General features: G+C 38.2%; 1 protein-coding gene across 5 annotated transcripts in view; it reads left to right on the top strand.

The window, feature by feature from the left end:
* Dscam3 (Down syndrome cell adhesion molecule 3) overlaps positions 1 to 23895 on the top strand; it is a 184747-nt gene that overhangs the window by 90075 nt on the left and 70777 nt on the right. For all 5 annotated transcript variants that reach the window (XR_006882619.2, XM_046621079.2, XM_046621075.2 and 2 more), the window contains exon 4: positions 16082 to 16268. Coding sequence is in view for 4 of the 5 variants with exons in the window: in XM_046621079.2 (XP_046477035.1) it covers positions 16082 to 16268 (187 nt within the window). In the remaining variant the exon portion in view is untranslated. The remainder of the gene's footprint in view (positions 1 to 16081; positions 16269 to 23895) is intronic.

Raw genomic sequence — 23895 nt, 5'->3', positions numbered from 1 at the left:
AATCGCGAAACAGGATTGACCGGCTTCAACAAAATTTTGTTTATACACATTTGAAACAAAATAAAGAGACCCCTGTGTCGGCGTTTCAGTGAATGGCCACTTTTTGGCAACAAGATAAATACCGAAAGTGCGGATTCTCTGTAAAAAAAACGTTCTAATTTCATAAGAATGATCTCAAAACGTTGCGTATCATTTTTTCTCAACTGCCTCATATTTTTACAAAAATTCAACACCCAAAGTAAACCCGGATATTGAAGAATATATGACTCTAAAATAGGGTGGTCCTTATTTAGGGCTCGGACGAATTTTTATCATTCACCCCCAAAATTGTTTCCAAACAAATCAAAAACAATTCCCTAATTATTCGCTTTATTACCTCAATTTTAACTCCTGTCTGTAAGAGGGTGGAATTTCTCGTTTGAAATACAAGTTTTTAATTATTTTTTTTTTTTTTTTTTTCACAGAAAATGCACATTTGAAAAAACACCGAAACACGGGTCTTTTTATCATGGCCTAAATGTATGGCAAAAATTTTTTTATTCAAAATTCAGTCATGACTGGCTCTTTGCGAGTCTTGAAAAGAAATCAGCCGTCGTCGGTGAATAAAATGACACGACAAACGGCAAAAAAGTACGAGCTACGTCCCATACGAGCTCATAATTCCCAATCAAAATTTGACCCTTGACGTTTGGATTCGCAGTTAACTTGGAGCTATGACGCTGAATGTAATTTCTGCTTTAAGGCCTCCCTCGCAGCCTTTTTCAAGAGCTTTAAAGCTCCCCACACGCACCCCGACTTCACGTCTTAGTTCAACGCCGTTGGCTGATGCGTAACACGCCTTTTATCACGGTTATTTTCCAAATTTTCGAATAAGGTAGAAATTGTTTTCTAAAGAAAAGTAATATTATTCGATTAACCTGGATTTGATTGACGTTGCAAGTTATGAAACAAGTCGAAAACCGTCAAATTAGTATTAGTAGTATGAGGGACGGGAAAAAAATGAACGCATGATAATTCGACAATAATAAGTTAGCCACATTTTGCAATGTAATTTCTTAGTTGTATGCTTATAAACTAGAGTATTCACTAACTATATGAAAACACAATTTCCAAGTTGGACTGTATTCTCTATAACCTTGCAAATGTGAATTCGCACAATTTTACAGATATATTATTCATGAGGCATTCTGTACCAATTTGCAAACAAATTTCGACTTTATTATTCACAACTTGATCAACATATTTTTCACTTTCCCAGGCGTTTGTAACGAACATAGAAACGTCTTCGTGCCTCCACATTTTCAGAGATTCATGAATAAAAATTTCGAACCTTAATTTTTTTACTCGATTATTTTAAAATCGGTCCCACGATGAAGATATTTTCTCATCTAATTAGTTCAAGACTTTGAAGATTTTTGGTCTGACAAGAATCAATGTTTACATTTAAACTCACATCGTGAAAATCGTGGAAAAAACCAACAAGTTCTTCGACTTCCTGACTACAAAAAACACGCTCAAAAATCGGGTTTTCTATCATTTTCTCTGCTTAATTTCTCGCACTGGAAGAAACAAGGAAAGAACACCAACATTTGTAACACTTCGTAATTCACGAATTTTGCTGACTGTTGCAGCCGAATGACCCGGTTGATTACCTAATTCTCGATAGTCCTTTAACCCGGGTAAATATAGACACCGCATGTGTATTCTATGCGCATTTATATTTGAACAGCGAATGATTATTATACGATCCAATGAGTAAAATGAACGTTGAAGTCGACCGGTAATCAAACAGATTTTGCAGCAGTAACGTATATTTTCGATTCAGCTTTGTCAATGATAATTCACACTGTTTGTAAATGAGTTCACCATTGATTTCGCCAGAGGTGAATTTTTGGCACGAGCTATTCTGTTAATCAATAAAAACCCAGCAGATAAAATCGTGTTATTTTCTTTGTAGTTTAGAGATTCCACTCCTTAAGCAAAGGGGACTCTTATTCGTCATATTTGCACAAAAAAACAACATTGAACGTAAAAACCCATAAAAACATTTTATTTAATTTCATTTTCATATTCCTCCAAATTCAACATTACTCTTGAAGGCCTGATTTAATACCTTATAAAATTTTTATCCGGGCATCGAGTCAAATCCATTCATCGTTAGGTTTTTCAATGAGAAATCGAAACTCAAAAGAATCCTACAAAAAGCTGCTGAGACGACTCAAATCGTAATGATCCATTATTAGTCAGAACGAAGGTGACATTTTTGATTATTAATTTATTTTTTTTCTAATGCCAGAACAAGGTCTGAACACTACTTTTTGCCGTACAAAAAATACCACACCATTATCTTGGCAAATTTCTTGCACAAGACTAAAACAAGTATAACTTTTTCCACGCGTTATTTGAATGAGAAAGAGGTAATTAGACGAGGTAAAACTTTCAGACTTGAGTTAAAAACTTTAAAATTCGTCAGGAATTCGAAGTAGAGCAAAAAGGTACGCTTATTATTTTCGTTATCTGTTCCAACGAAACGAGTCTGTGAAGGTATCCTCACGTCACGTATGAGAGAACATCTCGCGTGAAAAGGGATTTACATAGGAAGTATGGATGCATATATCTCGCATGAACAATACGTGCAAATGTTCATGCATGCCCGTGCACCGAGCCCTGTTCCTACACTCTCGACACGCATTTGGAGAATGTAACTCCGGCTACCGGTGAACCTGCGTTCCCTACGCCTATTATAGTTACAAACCTACGAACGTGCATGTGTAGAGTCGTGTGATACGTATGCCATGCATGCATGTAACGCGCATACAAAGCGTTTGAAGGGCCCCGAGTACTGTTGTTTTTACCTCTTATTGTAGTATTTCAAAGCGTATCAAACGGACGACAAAGTGCACGACTGACGATGAGATATAACGGAGGGCCTGAAGCAGAGCATTGCAGGATAGCGTTGCAGGTCTTTCCATTATCCTGTATCCTCATCTTTATTCTTCTTCTTGTTTTCTCCTTCCTCGTCATTCGTTGATATTTTCTACCGATTCTTGTACGATATTGTTCTACACGATAGTCTATGAGGGTCATTCGATTGTTTTATCATACAGTTCATTGTCAGCTGTAAGGATTCACAGTGTCTACCATAGTTGTGGCATTTTTACAATTCCAAAGAATTTTTACAATCACTGAGAAATCAAAATTCGACAAAAATCACACGAATCAAATGCTTTGACTATTGCTTGCGCATATTAAATGAAAGCTTTGGTTCAAACAGTAACTGTAACCGGTACCAACAAGTATAGCAATTAATGTGGCAAATGTTAAATAAATTAAATATAGGAATGAACGAAATATTTCGTTGAATGAAGTTTCGTTGATGATTTTATCATCCAGCGTTTTTGTAACTAACTGAAGATGTGAGGAAAAATTCCATTATCATTGGGTGATGACGAGAGAGTTTTGTTTTATACAAAAGAAATGCGTTTTACGCCTATCACTAATTAAAATTGGGTGAACAACTTACGGTTTTGACATTAAGATGTCACGTTTATTAAACAGCTACCATTCAGTCGCATTTTATAGTACGGTCTTGATCTTCGAAGCAATATATTTTACAGAATTAGATACTCTGCAAAAGGGTCCTGTAAGCAGAATCGGTAACCCAAATAGTTCGAAGGTTACAAGCTTCGAAAGTCAATTTAATGAAAAATTTCGTCCTTCGAGATTTATTGACTAGTTCAAATAGAAAAACTTCTAATTTCAGCGATTTTTTTGTACTACGACCAAGTTTTTTTTTCACATAAAAATATTTCTTCCGAACGAAACATTTTGGTAAATGTATTGGAAAAAAAAACTCGATTATTCAAGTGCGATGAATTATTCTTACGAATCTTACGTCATTCTCAAGGCTACCACGAAGTTGAGCATCGCTGTTTATTTTTCCGCTAACGTGGGGCGCATGAGGCATTAGTGAAAAGGTCTCCTACACGTCTTTCCTGTAGTGAGACCCCGACTGAGAAAAATTAAGCCCCATTCAGAGCGCCGTCGCTCTAAGAAATTAAATTCACAAATAGAAACGTCTGAGTTAAGAAATATATTCATATAAAAACCTCAGTGAAAACCAGATGCGGTTATTCGCGATGCCTTGTGCCTACTGTCACTCGAAAGTCGTTAGCGTTCCTTGAAAATGTTTCAGACCGATGGACCGAGCCCTGAGGATGAAAAAACAATTTCTCTCATCTGTTGTATTTTCAACCAAATTTTCTTCATTTTCTTTACACGTTGAGAAACAATTCATTTTTTGTTGTTACAGTTGCTGGAAAATTTTAATAAATTGTGTATCAATGCGACATCGGTTTAAATATAATTCCCACTCAACAAAAATGTGGCAGAAGTAATTGTTCAGTGTGATAATACAATTATCAATATTAAGTTCATTTTTAATTTATTGCTACATTAAATCTGCTAACTTTACTACGCTATTTTCATCTAAACGAGGCCTTAAAACCAATGAATTGCGACACCGATATTAAATTATCGCAATACTTACAAGAAAATATAATACGAATCATTGTAATAAAAACGAATAATAAAACGTACGAAATTCACTAGTCAGAATTGGAAAACTAATTTTCATTTTTCGTCGAGAACTGTTTTTTGCTCATGGCAAGAAATGAAAATAGTCGAGGACTGCGTAATAAACATAATAGCCATAAACAGAAATTGCTCTCGAGGATACTTTCGGCAAACGAAATCCGCGCGTTACAGTTCGAAACGATTCAAACTCCATCCGCAGCCTCATCCTGTGTTCGCCGTGAGTGCATGGCTGGATGGATACGGTCTGTATATTTGCGAACCGATAAATTACGCAGTTCCTAATTTCCGGCAGAATCTCCCCGGATAGCCAGACGGACGAAATGGTCCATGCTACAGTATAACGTTGGCAGAGCCGAAGCGGATGCAGGGGCGATCCTCCCTGGATTCCCGACCAATAATTGATTGGCAGAATTGGAGTGCAGTAACGCTATTGTGGCGTATAAGCTGCAGGGACAGTCCAGGTTGGAAATTCTTCCCGACCGAGATTGAAGAGGTTCACTCGCTGAAACTCAATATCCGCGCACCGAGAAAAATCACGTACGAAATGCGGCTACAGAGAAGTTTAGATGGATTTCTTATTTTACTCCTTTTTTTTTTTTTATTTTTTTTATATCAATGCCAGTTGGTACAGTTTGAGGAAGAACGATCTGGCAATTCGTCAAATAGTTGTCAGCTGGAACTAAAAAAAGTACTCAATGTGACGACACCCGTGACAAATAAAATCTATAATACGTATAAAGAAAAAAAAAAAAAAAAAACGAGCCGGAAAAATTGTTTTTTCGCGATACTCTTCGTTACCATGAAAATGGAAGAGTCTGTTGGTCTTTTCTACAAACTTTTGCGAAAACGGCCGAGTAAAAACTCTGATATTGATAGGGCTTGACTGCGAAATAAAAAAGTTGCGAAGGTAAAATTGGAAAAAAATAAATAAACAAAAACACGAACCACTAATTCTAAACTACTTTAATTCCAATCAGCTCTCACGGCTGTTTAATTCCCCCCAGTGTTTTTCCACTTGATGAGAAAATACAGCTCATTCAAGGATATTCTTATCATTTTATTTTTAAACGGGAAACGGAATATGCCATACGCACATGACGGAATGTCGAGTTCATGGAACATCAAGGTAGCTTGAGGCGCGGTACGTTTTTCACGGTAATTTAAAACCCCTTTTCTGTTCTGCAATTCAGTCCAATGGCTGTTACGTTAACGACTAAAGAGAAGGGATGTAATTCACCACCTATTACACGAATATTCACACAATTATCTAGTACTTGAAACGAAATTTCAATAACTCAAGTGAAAAAGAACTCACCCACAAAAACAAATTTCTTAATCATAAAGTAATTTATTTTGATAAAATTTTAAAAAAATCAAAATTCCATATCGATACAAGGAAATAATTTATCCATAATGTAAATAATTTTGCAATAATATTAACTCTTTAAGAATAATAATACAAATCAGTGAGATAAATTTTCGAAACGGCACACGTTCTCGCATGAATCGTGATAAATTTTTTCTGCAGCTGTGAAAATGATGATTTTTTGGGTACAATTATCCTGTTATTATTTTTCCTGTGAGAGTTAACGCGCTTTACGCAGGTGTAGCTTGAACCTTTCGTAGAGGTAAAATGAAGACTGTACTCTGCAGCAGTGAAGGCGATATTATTGCGAGCATGCGGTCGGGAACTCGGGTGTTTGCCATGGTGATTAACAAACACGGAGAGGCCAATACTTTTCCAGTATAAACAAGCTTCCCAAATAGCAAATAACGAACCTTTGATTAGTTTTTCAACTTCCGCGACTGCTGCAGCTCCCGTCTCTCTCTCTCTCTCTCGTTTTCTCTCTCTTCTTCTCTCTCTCTCTCTCTCTGACTACGTATTGGTTTATATATTTTCCGCGGTTTTCCGCGTCTGCACCGTCAGACCGACTGTTCGATTCGATTCTGCCGAAGCTGCGGAGTGCAAAGTTTTGATTGAAAGCTTTCAGATAATCACGAAATAAATTTTAACCGTACTTCTTGTGCGTATTGCGCATAATCGCATACGTACAAATTTTCGCGTCGTTTACTGACGCAATATATTGAAATCTAATTTTCTCCATTGATCGATATTTAGTCAGTGATTTTATATTGGGGTTAAACTAATCGAAAGAAAAATGAGATGACACTAGAGGCTCAAAAATTCTTTGCTAAGCTAATCTATTGAATTTTGCGACCGATCACCTCATTGAATTCTCCGCAGATTATCTAACTTTGATTTTGGGTATAAAAATAATGTATTCGTAGCTAAATAGTGCGATTATCATTTGTAAATCATGTCAATATTAAGCATCGAGCTTTTTTCAAAAACAAATCTATCTTAGACAATTTGTAGTATACTCATTTGGAAATAAAAAAAAGCCATTATGCATGAAAGTCGGATGAGCGCTATAGATTTTTCGGCGAAGAAAATAGTTCAGTAATGTGATCTTTTGAACGTTGTTAACGACAAGGTTTTTACAGTTGAAGTTCAGTGGTTGAGAATTTTTTTCTAAATCACACAGACATTATTTGAAATCGCATTCAACCTGCGACAAAGTTTAATTACACTTTTTAAACCCTTTTTTCAGCCATGTTTTTGTGTCGGCACATTTTCGAGCTGACAAATTCCCATCCCATTCAAAGTTACTTCGAATAACTCAGGCTATTGGCGACAATGAAGGACGACATTATGCATGTGAGTCGCGTTCGAAATTAATTGGGGGTTTCTCTGATGGAGGTGTGCAATGACAGAAGATAAAATTGGAGAATAATTCGTCGCAAACGAAGGGATATGGACGGGAGAGACTAAGCCACAGGATTTCCACGCAGCCAATCACTGGCCCAAATAAAAATGAATTATCGTCTCGAATACGTGTCATATGTATATATATATATATGACTATGCCGCAATTCTGCACCGAATTCGTGCTAGACGTACCAAATGATTTGGAGTTATCGTGCAGTGGTCGCGATGAAGTTGTTTTGTTTCAATTTATTCTGAAATCAGTGCAGAGTTAGCGGACGTGCCGAAAACTGAGCCTTGATTTTCCTTCTCCAGTTCAAAAAATTTCGCAGTCATACGCTAGGAAGTCAAAGTCTCAAAAATTTCATTCAAAATTAGTGAAAAGCTCACTTCACACCCGTCACAGCGATAATAATTAGTAAAATTTAAACCGTCGAAACATCTCCGTTTTATAATTGTCGCATTTCGGAAAATCCAGCAAGACAAGCTGCAAAAATATCTCGAAAGTTTCATTATTTTTATTAATTTTGTTTCTAGTTAATTCTATACTTCTTCAGTTTTTCAGTAACCATACTGGGCAATTTCTCCGGGAAGTGGAACAATGCGAAGAGGTCGATGAATAGCCAACCCAAGAATGCGCGAGTGAAATTTTTGGTCGAATGTGAATCACGGTTATGTGTCAGGACGCAGTTGAACCTTGAAAGTAAACTTAATAGCCGTGATGAAATTTCTCGAATAGCTTTTTGAATGATTTGGTTACTACGATATACGCGCAATTAGCTACCTCGAGTTTTATTGAGCAGAAATATATCCGCACAGTCTTTCATGCGGTAATAATCACATTTTTTTTCTCTACGCTAACCATTTTCACACCACTACTGTAAAACTTGGTTTGGTACCTGCAAGTTATTTAGCACTTTTATAATATGAAGCACCAAGATAAATGGGTATTTACTCACTTAACTTCAGCCCTGATTACTTGAAAAAACTTTTTACGTCAAATCTTTCCGCGGAAAAAGGGCTATCCAATTTATCGGATAATCTCGATATCGAAGTTTTTCAAGTCAGTGCAAATTCAAATACTATACTCGAATTTGACGAGATTTGAAAGATGGACAATACCTGCTAGGCCAAACTTTTTGTTTACTCCGGTTCACGACATTTAGAATTCGAGAAATGTGCTTGGAATTTGGCGATTATGCGTAAACTTTAAGGTTTTAACAAAGTTCGCCAATTTCCTTCATTTTTAGTTCGATACATTATTAATCCGTAGTTGCGATCGTCAAATTCTGCCTCAACGACCTATAAAAATTTTCAGTTCCTCGGCTGCGTTTTTCCAATGTTGTTTAGAATTGAATAAAACGGGTATAAAAAAGTAAAGCAGATATTTCGATCAATCAATATTCCGTGATAATGTAATGATAACATTTATTGAAAAAATTATTTGTATTTTTGTTGCTATTCCCAACATTGTGCGATAAAATTATCTCACGATGTTTGATTAGACCATTCTAGCACCTCTGCTTGCGGGATTTGAAAATATCGGGATATTCTCAACTTCGCGCATTTAGTTCCCAAGAGAGAAGAAACTAATTACACTTGAGTCTCCTCTGGTTAAAAACTTTTCGAATTATCCGTGAGTCAATGTTGGTTAGAAATAATGGTAACTGTATTTTTCCGTTCCAGATCGAGCGGATTAAAAAATGAGTACCTACAATCACATTTCGACGTTTGTCTTTTTTTTTTCATTTTCCAACATACTGGAAGGCGGACATTTTCTCTCGGGGGCTTATTCTGATATTTTATCAGTTGCCGCGATGAAACGGTGGTGATAATGACAAAGCTCGACGTCTTTGGGGCGGCTAATAGTTTTACGCTCATTTCCTGTACGACACAACCTCAATCGTCGAAAAACGAAACAAACAAGACACAAAACGTGTGCAAAATTGAACCATCAGTATATAGACTGACAGAAATTTGTCCATAGGATGAAATGATTGCTGAAATCAAAGATAATAAAAGAATTATAGGGTGAAGAGTTCAAGTTGGTAATTATTTAAAAAAAAAAAAAAAAACGTTCGTTCGCGTGTCGGAAAAACTATTTTGGTATTCTAAAAACATAATGATCATGGGTCGGTTCTATCTTTGAAATATCAAAGAATTAATGCCGAGTTTCTCTTGTTAACTCTGTCTAAAAGATGCCATAACCGTGTGAAGATACTATCCAACCCAAAAAAATTGACCTCCATAACTTGAGTAGCCCTTTCACTGTAGCAAAGTAATACGATTTCGGAATAAGGCCTCCAGAGATTCGGTTGGCGATAACGAGAAGCAATTTTCGAAGTGCAAGTTGTGTGAGAGCAGCGCGTGTTTAGGGGGAGACGAGGTGACCAATCCATACATCGAGTTCGACAGAAAAGGGCTAATAAACGGGCTCGTCTTTTCCTGAAAGTGTCCAATCAGGTCGAAAGTCGGAGGTGCTTGTTAGCGAGCGATAGCCGCCTGGCCGCTGTATTTTTCCTCCCGACGGCGATGAATCGAATGGAACGCGGAAAATGAAAGGGTCGAAAAGTAGGCTGCCGCCGCTGTAGGTTTCGGAGTCCGAGTCAGATTCAATTTTCTTCCCGGCAGCAAAATCTTCACGGTTTTCTGCCAGACCATCAAGCACAAGACTGTTTCGGATTAGGACTGTTTGAAAAAAACATTTTCTTGCGGATCGAAGTCTAAGCGTTACATTTTGCCTGATTAAGAATCTTCCTGAAGTATGAATTTTTAGATCGAGTCTAAGAGGTGAATTTTACTTATTCACATTTGGTATGAAAAAATTACACTCAGTCCAGTTTCGTCGCGGAATTATGCAAAATAATCATGCAGTTCGCTTTGACAGTGGGACTGCAGGTTGTGTTTTTATATAGATAATAACATATTTGATCGCGTGCGCCTTGGAAAGTCGGTTTCAGTCCGCCATTTGAATGAAAGGTGTGAAAAGTCCCGATTTTATTAATACCTGGCCTCTGGTTGGCCCAATGTAATAAAGAAGCCATATTAATTTTTGGATACATACAATCACATCCATTGAAGATTAAATTCATAATTATTTTGAAAAATCCCGTGACGAAACTGAGATAAGCTTTTTTTACGTGTTATTTGTATAGGAAACAAGTCGAAAAAACTGTTTTTTCGCGATACTTTTCATCACCATGAAACGGGAAGAATCTATCGGTCTGTCCGATAAACTTCAGCAATGATCTCGAAAATGGCCGAGTGAAATATATGAAACTCGTAGAACTTGGTAGTCAAATGAAAAAGTTTTGAAAGCAAAATTAGAAAAGGAAAATTCTAGACAACTGCAAAGTATATGCTATTTAAAAAAAAATATACATGTATAAACTGGGAAAAACATAATCGGTTATTCAGAAAAAGTAACAAGGAGGTAAAAGTATATGTTTGTCGGTTAAACATTGAAAATCGATTTATTTCCGGTAGAACCGTAAGTTTAAACTGAACGCAACATGACGATATTTCATGTCCATCATTTCGTTGTAAAATTCTGTAAGCTTTAGATTTTTTCATCGAGCCGGTCCTGAGATCACCACGGGAGTTTATCGGAACAAACCAACATTTTTCTAAAAACCTGTTTTTCGGATTCTAGAGGTTCGAAAACGTAAAGTTTCGATGAAACTGGAAAAATCGATTTTCGACCGAAACCAAGCGCTCAGTCACGCCGCCTCAGGAAGTTACGGGGAGTTCATATTGTATTTGTATTTACATTCAAGAACCGACGATCAAGCCCGTACGACCTAAGAAAATAAGGTTTCCCGAAACTTTTGAAATGCTATCGTTATTGAAGAAACTCGACTGGGTTCATTATTTACAGACACTTCCACGCGTCCTGATGAACTTTGCCCTTTGCTTGTTCACCTATAGCTAAAGTACTCAATTTTGCAGGTGGCCAGTTGGCCTTTCGAGATCAGGTACGTGTAATACGTGCCAGCGCAGTAATCTCGACGTTCATAAATTTCAGACATTGAAACTCCGGGGAAATGTATAATTTGAGTTCACATGAAGTTCTGTATTTTTAGAAACGTAATTTCAAACACTCAACGTCACATAATTATGTTCCTGATTTAATTAAATTGTGCAAGAAAGTATCGTTTTCTATAAATGAAGCTGTAGGGTTTTCAGTAAGAAAATAGTAATATTGATTCATCAGTCCATTCGTGAACTTATTTGATCTTATAAACATTGAATTCATATAATATCCTTGGAAACCTTGCACATCGCTTCATCGAAATTTCACTCTCAGTCTGTCCCGAAATTAGTACCAATTTCCAGAAATGAAAAAGTAATGGGATGTAATGTCTCGATTCAGGTTGAAGGATTTTGGAGGTATTTCTATTTGCTCTTTCTCCATTCAGCTATGATTCCCCTGAGTAAATTGGGATTCAGGTTCATCATCATTGTCTGACTTTAGGTATCGCGGCAGAGAACACGTGCTGGACAAACCAGGCCTCATTTTTACGGTGTTCGATTCGCATCTCGTTCGTTTTATACGTTCAGCTCCACTTTATCCGAATTCGTTTCCATTTCCTCATCTCGACCTCCAAGCCTATTTCAGTCGCCCAATCACCTGGCGCGGCGTCTTCTTTTCTCATCTTATTCCGCCTCTTCTCCGGCTTCTTATTGCTTTCGAATTTCGAGGGAAATTAAATTCTGATCGTTCCCTCCGTAGCTACCTACATAAGCAGTCGGTGTTGCTATATAAAATCACATAATCGAATCAGGATGTCTTCTGGTACTGACATGGACGTGAATTGAAATGCTTGTCGGATTATATAAAGTTGGTTGGAACTTTTGCGAAGTGTAAACTTTTTCGCGTTGACAGCACGTGGTTTACTGAATGATCGACTACTAAATGATGCGTCATTCCACGGTACAGTCAATTAAACTGCACAGCTGTTCCAATTTGTTTCATAATATAACATCATTCCATTGAGAACATTTATTCATCGTCAGCCGTCAATTCTATGCACGTAATGCGATATAATGCAGCGAATCAGCAAGTAAAGCACTGATAAGCCATACCCACTTACCACTTTCCGAAATCACATACATTTCAGAATTGTTTGAACATTAATTTATTGTATACTGCACCGCATGGTATCGTATTTGAATCGCAAAAGTATACGCAGAAAGAATCGTGGCGAGTACCTCGATTTACAAACTCTCTGAAGTCTGTTATTACCATTCTTCAGATATATTATAAACCGTTTGTGTTATTCTGGCAAATAGAATGATGAATTGCAATCGAGATTAAATTGGCGAACAATTTATTCACGAGGTGTAAGCTTTTTAAAATCCGTTCTGCAGTTTATTAATCGTCAGCAATAGATGATAGGTAATCTTTTAAAAAGACAATTTCATCGCAGTAACCAAATCGCTGATACCTGATATGAATTTGAAATAAGTTTCAAAAAGACTGGATTTTATATTGACTTCTAGCGAGACTTTGACTCTGCAAGATTAATCGTATTTTTTCCAATTCGTCCGTATCATCATATCTCACGCGATGTATTATTTAAAACCAGGCATTTCTTCGTGTCGTTTCCCTTTTTACTATACGCAGGAATGAGTGAGGCATGTCTGAAGCCAGTCATAAACTTTACATACTCTGAAATACAACAAGTCTACGGTTTGCTATCGATCGCCAATATACGACTTCGCATTTCGAAGCAGCACGCCTCGACTCTATTATCGAATTAAATTCGAAGGAAGGCCTAATAAATAATTCGAGCACTGAATTATTTTAGCCTTGGTTCTAGTCGATCAGTCTGATGAATACCTTGCGATGCAACCCACAAGATCACAGAAGGAGAGAAAGAGAGAGTCCGTTTCTCGGTAGAGCTTAACGTTATTTACGTTTGTACAAGTTCGCCAAGAACTATTTAACGTGGATTGCCAATTTCCAAAAGTAGATTTATGGATAGCATGTGTTTCGCAATGAAACCAACAACGATTGCAGCAACATCGACGGTCTGGCCAATAAATTTTACTAGCCGGGTCGTTAAGGTCGCGGTAATTGCAGGACTGAGCGGAAAACGGGTTCTAATAGATTTCTATTTTTTTCCCCAAAATTGGCTACATCATTTTCTTTTTATTCTCTGTCTGCACTGCAACAATATAAATATAGGTGAAGTATGATCGACGATACGTAAGGACTTACGTGAAGTTAGCCTCCCCAAATAAGGAAAGAAATCTTTCTCAAAATTGTTCCAAGTTGTTTTGGATTTCTTTTTATACATATAAAAAGTAGAATCGAGAAACGTAATAACGATTGTTATTAGTCTTCAGAAACTAGAATCTTAAGAGTTATGCTTGATTTTAATAGTTTGATTCTGAATTGTACCAATTCGAGAGATCTCTGAATCGAATTCTGATGGAGTTACATTGAAAAATGCATTTTTATTCCGGACGACTTTATAAATAACAATCTTCCATGTTTAGAAAATATCGTTGATTATAGTTGTTCCAACTTGTTTCGATACTTCTTGACGTTGTTTCAGATGGACATAAAATTCGTCTCGAAATTTTCGTCAGAAAAATCGAAAATGAGTTTTTACTCTCAATTTGGTTGTTAGCAAGTTGCTTTAAAGAATTTAAACTGTTCACAGTTGTTCCAGATTATTCTAGTCATACTGCGTGTCGTTCCATAGTCAAGCGATTTTCGGGCAATAGTGTGGCAATATATTGAGCACAATACCATGTCGTTCAGAAATAATGCAAGTGAAAAAAGAAAAAAACAAAGTTTCTCAAGGTAATAGGTTAAACCTCATATAGGTGGACTAAAGAAATTGAGGCAGTGTTTGAGGAAAAAAAACCCTGATCGTGCACCCTGGGGTGCAAAAAGCTGTAAAGAATCTTCGACAACTGTGCGAAACTATCTCTGCTTCTCTCTATGGACTAGAAAAAACTAGGGGTAGTTGGTAACTGTAGTGTTTCACCGCCTTCTGTTGCCACCGAATGAAGATCATTTAAGATGATATGGAAGGTAACTGCGGAGTATCTGTCACGATCCGTTTTATTGTTTATAATAAAAGAATGTGAACTAAACGTGCTATTACGCGTCTTCGAGGATTGAAAGTAAATTTACCGTTTCGTAGTAAATATAGGCTCACTGCTGAAAAACAACAGCGTGGTCCAAGAACTTCTAGGTAACCATATATGTGTTATGATGAAATGGGAAATGGGTCACGCTGACACTTGCCTATTCATTTAAAGGATCCGTTCTGATTTGAAATTCATTCAATTAAAACAAAATCCCAACAAGGAGAATAATGAGGGAATAAAACATGAAGAAATCTGCAGTTTGGGCTAAGTTGGCACAGTGACAGTACTTGGAAAAAAATTTGATTCTCGAAATTGAGGCTACTTTTTCAAATTAAAAAAAAACAAACTTTCATACTTACGAAAAATTGTAATTCATGGTAGGTTGCACGGTTTTAAATAATCTTTTAATATCTCAAATAGTCCCAGTTTAGTCTATTCCAAACATGATAGCTGATAATAATCCATTCGGTGAAGGCACTGCCAATGGTGCGTTTGATGATCCGAAGTCGAGCAAAGGGACGGTTTCGACCCACTTGTCTAGGTAACATCTCTTTTACACGAATACACAAAGGCACTCGGGAGAGAAATATCACAAAGACCGTAAGAATAACCGTTCCGCAAATGGAAAAGTAAAGGCCCGCCTCGTTGCGCAATATTACGAGTATACCTTGGGGTTCCACGCCTCATCGTGGACTTACAGGCGAAACCGTCATGGCGGTACTCCGAAGCAGCTAAAACGGGGCAGCCAAACCGCAGAATAAACCGCTCGTCCAATACTTCATGCAAGTCCCAACCGTCCGAGCTTAAGATCATTTCCCGGTGGCCGCGTAGCGCGGGAAGGGAAGATGAAATTTTCCCAGTTCTTTTATCTCCAGGTGGGCGGTTCTCCGCTGCCCCGGGAAATATATGGAGGCAGAAATTGAACTTTTAGAGGACCAGAGTGCCTCTGGCCTCCCTCCGTTCCCGCCGATTAGCGTGACGTCTCATTGTCAGCTGTGGGCTTCCCGAGGGCGCGGTGATTTGAGGGGATGGTGGTTTCCTTCGCTTCCAGAGGCGCGACCCTAAGGGCCAGGACACGGAGCCTTGGATGAAGTCGTAAGTATTTAACGAGCCGAGATACCGTCGCCGTCTCTCGCTTCGTTTGACAAGGCAACCCGTCGGTATCAACGCAGCTCCCCGTTTCGCGTGAGGCAACGATGCTTCTTGGTAGCAGACCGCCGACTTATTGCCGATACGATATTGCACCAGCTAATTACGTCTGATCGAAAACCAACGTCTCGAAACATTCTTCGACCACGTGTCAACTATCGGTGCGCTTGTATCTTTTACCAAGGGTTGTGACAGCCCTTCGGTCTCCTGTCCATTGATCAAACTCAACTATTGATTATCGAAAACGACATATTCGACGGTGCTCGATGGTCGTCTTGAAATTGTACGAGTTTCATTATTCGTCGACTACCACATTCGCATTCGATACGCAAGCAAGCTGCGGTAAATATACCGTCGCATATTTTCAGCTCATCGCTAATCATACTTCCATTGATCAGTGAACGGTTAGACTTCGTTTACCAAATGTATAAAATCTACATAACGTGTAATTGTCTGTTTCAGCATGTAGCTTCGAGCTCGCGGTCGGTCAGCAGGGCCCATTTTTCATCCAAGAACCACCCAGCACTCTGGTATTCTCCAACACAACCGGGTCTCAGCTGAGTTGTTCCGCTCATGGAAGTCCGACTCCGCATGTCACGTGGACGACAAGTCCCGACCAGAGGCCGGTTACGGCAGTACCTGGTCTACGGTAAGTTCCGGACTAAATTCGACCGTAGTTACCTATTTTCACCTTCACACAAAATGCTCCAGGACGTGTACCGTCTACCTACCGCACGTGTTCTCTCACCTCGGCTTTGACCCACCTGAAACACATGCGTGTGTACCAAAGCGGGTATAAAGCTCGTGCGCTACATCGCGGCACCATGCGGCACACATCCTGCGACTTACCTACCTCTTTTCAACGCGCGGCTCGTGATTTATGACTCGGTGCTGAAAGAGATTGCGCTACGGATAACGTTAAGTAACTGAGTGAAATATCGCGGCAGAGTTTCGTACATATAATACTATATATAAACAGTAGCATCTAGTGATAATAGTCGAAAGGCGGTGTATGGTAATGCACTGTATCAGCTTGATGGTGCTAAATCATGTGCGTGTGTTGGTTTCAAGGTATCAACATTTGGTTACAAAAAGACGTAGGTACGTTTTTCTTCAGATCCTCGCAGTATCAAAGAATCCTTATAACATAACCGTGATTGAATCCCAAAATTTTCAGATAAATTCATTGAATCGTCATACGTTGCGTCGTGCGAAGGTGTCTGAGAACCCATAAAAGAAATTCCGAAATGCCATGGAATCCTATACAAAATTTTAAACCCAGATGTATTTCCCATCGATTCCATGAGATGTCGGATCTTTCGTAACGCGGTTACCGTTACAGAGCCTGAATATTTTTACATAACGGTGGTCTTAGTGGCAGCAATATCTTTCAACAATGCACAGAGATGAAAGACAGCGAAAATGTTTACAGCGGTTTTGTTATTCATTCTTCATCTTTTACCATAAGTACTTATAGCTATTATTTTCCTGTTCGGGCTTATATAACCGGCGAATTCAGACTTCAGGGATATCGCCCATTCATATTCAAAAGCTATTCAGGTTTTCCGGCAATGAAGTCAGCGAGCCTAAGCTTCACGGCTGGGTATTTGCATAGGTTTAGGTGTCTCCTCGATCGCCCCCGTAATCCATGGGGTGGTCCGGTCACCGACTTTACGCAGCCGTGGTAAAATTCTCGCCAGAAATTATTCGCGGCGCACAGCTGCGAAGGAAAGTATAAAACACAAAGAGAAACAAACACGTACACACACGCGCAAACTCACGCTGTGCTTTCAATATCGTCTCCGTGTCTCACTTTCCGGCAGCTTTTACGGTTCTTCATGGCTCACATTCGCCTCACCGCTCTGCGCCGTGCCAACGCGAAATTGGAAAGAACTTTAAACTTTTGAACAGGATTTGTTCTTGCGGGAGCCACAGAAAGTTCGAGTTACCGAGGTGCAGGTATTGACTCAACTGCAGAGTGTATTCCTATCGAGTGACTAGAATCGGGCTGAAACAGTCAGTCTGAGAAATCCATTTCCACTTTTAATTGAAACTTTGCCATCGCCTGCACGCCAGCCTTCCGCGGCACAGATCCCACACCCTTCTCGCCACTTGATATAGAAGACGTGAACCAGTGACGTCACTGTCAGAATTTGTAATCGCATTAGGAAATGCCGATGCTCATATAATACTTTCTCGATGCTGGTCTAAGAAGTGTGGATTCTTTGAAAATGATGGCGACTCTCGTTTCAATATTCCAATTGGGCTCGTAACTCGACTGCTGACTGTTTGCCCCCCTGGGATATATAGATACGAGTATACAAGGTCCTTCAGAAGTTTATTCCAGTGAAGTGAAGCCTCGTTGAAACTGCTTTAATTACTTTCTCGTAACATTTTACATATGAATCAACTTCAACCCCTTTTGAATGGCGTTCGTGCATATTTGACACGACGTAACGAGAGAGTTACACTCTTTTCGCTATTTTTACATTTTTCGATCTTGCACGCGCCCTGCCTAATTGCAAGTCAGTTTCGTAGTTACGTAATATCTAACGGTACCCAATTTTAATCGCAGTACATGAAAGCAAGGTTCAGAGTCTCGTGTCCAACGGATTGTAACCAATTTAGAGGAATCATTCTTTGCGGAGTTAAATTCTTCAAGCTCTTCTCCAGTCTTATGGCACCATTACGACAGATGCAGAAGCACTTTTTACGGGTATTCGGATTAGGTGTGAAGGTCGCGTTTGATGGCAACCTTTAAACCTTTATGTGTATATAACATCTCCTCGGTACTTTGGGTCAGACACGATTACGATTTGGTAAATAATTCCTACGTCCTCATGGCCTCTTTTGTTGCCGAAGTGAAGACGATAACAGTGGTTCGCAAATAACGATGAATATTTTGAAAAATTAAGGCGTGAAATTGAGGTCAATCAGTTTCAATTAGGTTTAAATGATGTTTGTAGAAGACGGTTTTTTGAACAAGATGAGTCATCCGTGTGCGTAATGTCAAAAGAATCTACTGGACCTTTAAGGATTTTGAAGTGATTAGAAATAATATGATCCAAGCTGCTGCTTACAACTCCAAGATTTTCCATTTTCGTATTTTCCAAAGAAATCTTCGTACCTTCCGAATACGATAATTTGATGAATACTCTATGAACGACTGTCTCCTAATAAAACAAGTAGAAAATTCTCGATCGTTGACTCACCAACTCTCTTGAAAATGGAGCAGCAACGAGTACGATAGATGTAAAATTGCACGTTCATGCTAAGTGCACCATTTACGAGGTGCGATCCTTCCTTCTTGCACTATCGCGGTTGGTGTACGCTCCTTATCTGCACGGAAGTGAGTTGCCTGGAGGTGGGAAAATGCGGGTGCAGGAGACTGCGGGATGGTTCCGGTCGCAAAAACACATAACTCACCATAACGTGCTGCGCTGAACAGCCATAAAATTACCTAGAATCCACCCTGCGCGGATAATTATTGTCTCCTTAGAGCACCGATCTCGGATAAACTCGGTGTATCTATGTATGATTTGAATTGCAAAACAATTCTTTCAAACATTTAGGAATACTTGTACAGAAGTTAAAACAATTTTTTTTCTATTTACAGTTGTTCATTTTCTAAGTTCCATTCTGCAGTCTATTGAATATTTCGTTTTATCACAGATTTCTTTCCATAATACTGTATTCAATCGAATTTCGTTCTTACGTAAAGTGTTTTTTCGACAAATTATACTATGTATATAATTGAAATAATGTGTATAACGTTATTCAGGCAAAATGTTATTTTTCGTTACATGCGATATTTTTGCGTTATATGCGAAAATTATTGGAAATAATAATTAGTTTTCGCGAGTTCCAATCTTCCGAAGACAATTCACGTAAATCGCTTACTCGTATTTGATTGGTAGTTGTGAAATCGTATATTTATTCAAGTCTTTCATAGCCGTTGATATTTCGCCAGTTCTTTGACGTTTGGTAAAATCATTGTACGTATAAAACACGCGTACAAACGTTCGCTTCCGAGCTTGTTCGTGAATTTTTTAGTAAGAATTCCCCAGAGGCTAGCTCCAGGTATTTCCACAAATTATAAATCGGTCGTTCGTTACGCGCGCCCTTTGCGAGCTTCTCATTCCGGTTTTACGTTTCCAAGTTAATGTTGTTGTTGTTTTTCCCAAAATCTTTTTCGCGGAAACAGAGTATTAGCTGATATTAATACTTTTTATACTTTGCAGAGTTTAAACGACCGTTTTTACGAATTACCAGCCGTAATAATTAATATTGGGTTAATCGCCTGCCTGATACAGGGATTACAGATCAAAAGCGTATAATAATTAATTTTACTCCGAGCTTCGTCAAAGCGGGAATGAGCCGACGGAGGGAAACTCGGATTCACGCAAAACACTGCGTCCAAATGGTTGTAATAATTGAAATGAATTAATCCCGGTTTGAAGTTAACAATAAATCGATATTTCATCAAGTCACTTGGCATTTCGTTCATTGATTATTCTTTTCTTTACTGAAAAATTGCAATCCTTGCCAATTAAACATTCTCTTTAGAAAAAACTTTTCTCTGAATTTATCCTTGAAAATTTCCAAGCTTCGACTGCTTGCGGTCACCGAATGACAACTTTTTCATCTATTTCGTGTATCCTAAACGACTGAAGAATCGCTTGACCGATTTAGGCAAATTCCGATGATACGTAAACCATTCACTGTAGTGACTGAATTCCGAATAAATGGCCAAGCGATTCGAAAGAAATTTTTGATGAAAATCAACTAGGCATTCAATGGAGACACGATACAATTTTTGTTGAATATCTCGCGACTTCCGGTACATCAAGAAAACTAAGCTTTTTTGTTCCTCCGGCTAGCTTATCGTCAATCTTTCAAATTCCTTTCGTAGAAATTATAGCTGCAATTTTTACTAGCACCGTCATTTATTCGCGTATCTCGCTGTCAGTTTCGTACATATTTTGCATTTTTTGAGCGCCGATCTCGCTCCTCTTCAACTACCGCGTTTGTGTCAGGTGAATGCAATGGAGGGAAACAGAGTCCCACGGGAATGCTGGAGCGGCAGCCGCGAGTAGGACAGTTTCCAACTTTTCAACATTTTACGTTTAATTTCCCGACAGGTATGACGGGCGAATTGTAGAGATGGCTGGACTGCCAAAAAAGCAACGAGAGTGAGGAGGACGTGGTGAAAAACCAACGAGTTTCATTTTTCGTTTTCCCTTGATGAAACTAGAGCGGTAAAGGAAAATCTTCCGAGCTATGATCCTGCGCCATGTTTGTCTTCACGTTGAACACACAATCGCCTAGGTGTATTCGGAGTTTGGATTAAGCTCGGATTCACCTGATCCAACACCCCGACATCCCTCGGCGGTATATCCTTATTGTTGATTTTGTCGCTGAGCGCTGGTGTCGATTTGAATAAGCGATCTACACATCGCATCAAAAAATTCGCAAAGAATATGGCTTGAAAAAGTCTCGTCAAATACAAATGGATCCAATCTTACATAAATCGAAAATTAGATAGAGAGGGGAAAACGTTGAAAAATCTCCAGTGGTGTTGTTTCGGCCACTCAATGACAGTGAAAACTAATAAAAAAAAATTCTGATTATATTGTAGAAATGATTTCGATCAAATTTAAATAACGCAAGCTAACATAACAACGATTTGAAAAATGGTTTCGTACAAGTTGGAAAGTTCAAAATGATGAAACTCTGGTGTTTTTTAACTAAAACGAATGTTTTCAGCTGAATTTATGACAAACACGAGATCTTAAACATTTCAAACGTCGTAATTATAAGACTTTTTTTTGACGTTGTCGACATCTCAGCTTTTAGCATTCGAATTTTCTCGGATTAATTTCTATTACAGAGTAGAAATTTTATATCATCCGTTTTCATTGACACAAATAACACAACTGGAAATATTTTTAAACGCTTCTTTTGGTTTAGGATCAAACGGACTTATTTCAATTTCACAAAACCTTTTCGGGACATTGAATGTCGATATGAAATTGGATTTGCATGGGCAACAAACTGTAGTTATTGGAAATTGGAAATATTCGAAATGGAAGCGTTTTTTCAATCACTGCAATATCGTTCATTTGAGTACAATGTTAGAATTAATTGAATTAATAAACATCGGTTTTTGTCGATTACTTTCGAATCTTGGGACATCAAAGGCCACGGTTCGCGACGTGAATTCTAATTCAACTCACGTGAGGCAAAAAAAAAAAAAAACGTATTCACTTCACCGTATAATATATGTATACATTGTTGCAGTATACACGTATTGGTGGATTGTTATTCCAATGAAATTTGCATGTACAGTAGCCGTCATCAAACTGACGGGTGTATCGCGTAATTAAGGCTAATTAATATTCGATCGAATCGTATCCCGGTATTGAGGTTAATTGCCATTTGCACAGCGCATGTACATCGTCTACATTCTCCTACTCCGTCACGACGACGCTCGCGATTACGCATGTCAAGAATTTTCACTCTAGGCTCATGGAGGCATAAAGTTTTTTATGTAAATGGAAATATGCGGTGACGAACAATCCTTTCTTTCAAATTAAGATTCGGTTTTTCGATTTTTCCAGGTGAGCTGCTAGACTTCCCGAAGTGAAGAAGAGATTCTTTAAATATCAAGAACACACTTCACTTTGTCTAAAAATTATTCATACCAAATTTTTTGCCGATAGTTGACCGTTCAAAAATTTAATTCCAGTTTAGATGATATTTATTTACAATTTTAGGAAAATAGAAATGAATTTATTGAAAAAACGAAGTTATATTACCTCTACATTTCCAAATGTGATTGGTTTCTAATTTTTTGTAAACAAGTTATCGAACGTTAAAAATTTGTTGGTTGGAAATATTAATCATGCATATGGAGTATTCCACGTCGAATCGAACGGCCGGTTTCCCTGACCTATTTTAATCTGATCGCCATTTCACAAAATCAAAGTACATACTGAAACAATGAACTTCGAATTTTTTCAGATTTCTTCGACACGTGATTTCTTCACGACAACTCAGCCAATAAATTGATTTCACCAATGTTTTGATTTTTCGTTTGAGTTTTGATACAAAATGCGCGCAAATTATTCGTAACTAAAAAGTGCCCGAATCGAATGGGCTACAATATATTCACAGCATGCCTTCTTCGATGCGAAAGGTTGTCTGAAAACTGCATGGTGGGCGATGCAGTGGTTCGGAAGATATGTATTAACAAATATTCACACAGTAGCGAGAATTCATTACACAAAATAATTTTTAGAAATTTCACACAAAGATGCGAAACTTTTGTACAGAAACTTTTTCCACATGTCATCTCAATTTCGAGCTATGTTAAACTTGAGAAAATGAGAGATTGTTAAAAGCTGATATTTCGACTAGCTGTGGTAAGAAAATGCTTGGTCATGAAAATCTGAAAAAATTTAGATTTAATGCTTTCGATACGAACTTCAAATGAGTAAAATGGCGAAAACATCAAAGGTGGTCAGGGAAAAAATTTCGTTTTCTTCGTTAGATTGGACGTAGAATCCCCAATATACATTCTTGATTCATTATGGAAGGCTAATCAGTTGAACGAATCTTTCTCATCATTGATTATTTGATCATACAGTTCCACGTATTATACAATTCATATGACGTATGATAGCAGCAGTCATTGCCTTGTTAGTTATTTTATCCTTTTTTAAAATCCAGCTGTCGCCTTTGATCTTTGTGTATGAATTATCGTTACAACACTGATAAATTGACTCGAGAATATCTCCAACAGTATTTCAATTTCTCCGTTACTTTCTACATCTCCGCACGAGTTCGTCGGTCAAAAAAAAAAAACAAAAAAAAAAAAAACAATAATTACTCAAACAAAGAAATGTCGTCGGTAATCAAGTTTTCCGAAAAATCAGTTATTAAGGATTTGATAGGTACGGTTAAAGGAAACGAGATGTGAGTTTGCTTTTTCTTCGAACGAATTGTTTAAAGGAACGAGCCGATACTTGGATTACAAGAACAGCAGTTCGTTAGAGCCTCGTGAAAGGAAAGTTTGTGGCAACGGACGAAAATCTTGTCCTTTAACGTAAATGAACGTTAAACCGAACGCCCGAAGCTGCGAATGGGGAGTCATAATTAGTAATAGCAATGCAACGGGCGCCTTAAACACGGGGGCTTGCAGGATTACGACTTGGCATTTTAACCGTGACGCGGTACTAAAGCGAAAGAGCTTTAAATGCTTAACTGTTAAATTT

This window comes from Neodiprion pinetum, chromosome 4, assembly GCF_021155775.2.
Source record: "Neodiprion pinetum isolate iyNeoPine1 chromosome 4, iyNeoPine1.2, whole genome shotgun sequence".
In the NCBI taxonomy this organism is placed as follows: Eukaryota; Metazoa; Arthropoda; class Insecta; order Hymenoptera; family Diprionidae; genus Neodiprion; species Neodiprion pinetum.
The sequence above is the reverse complement of the archived record's forward strand: the minus strand, read 5'-3'. Positions and strand labels throughout refer to the sequence as shown.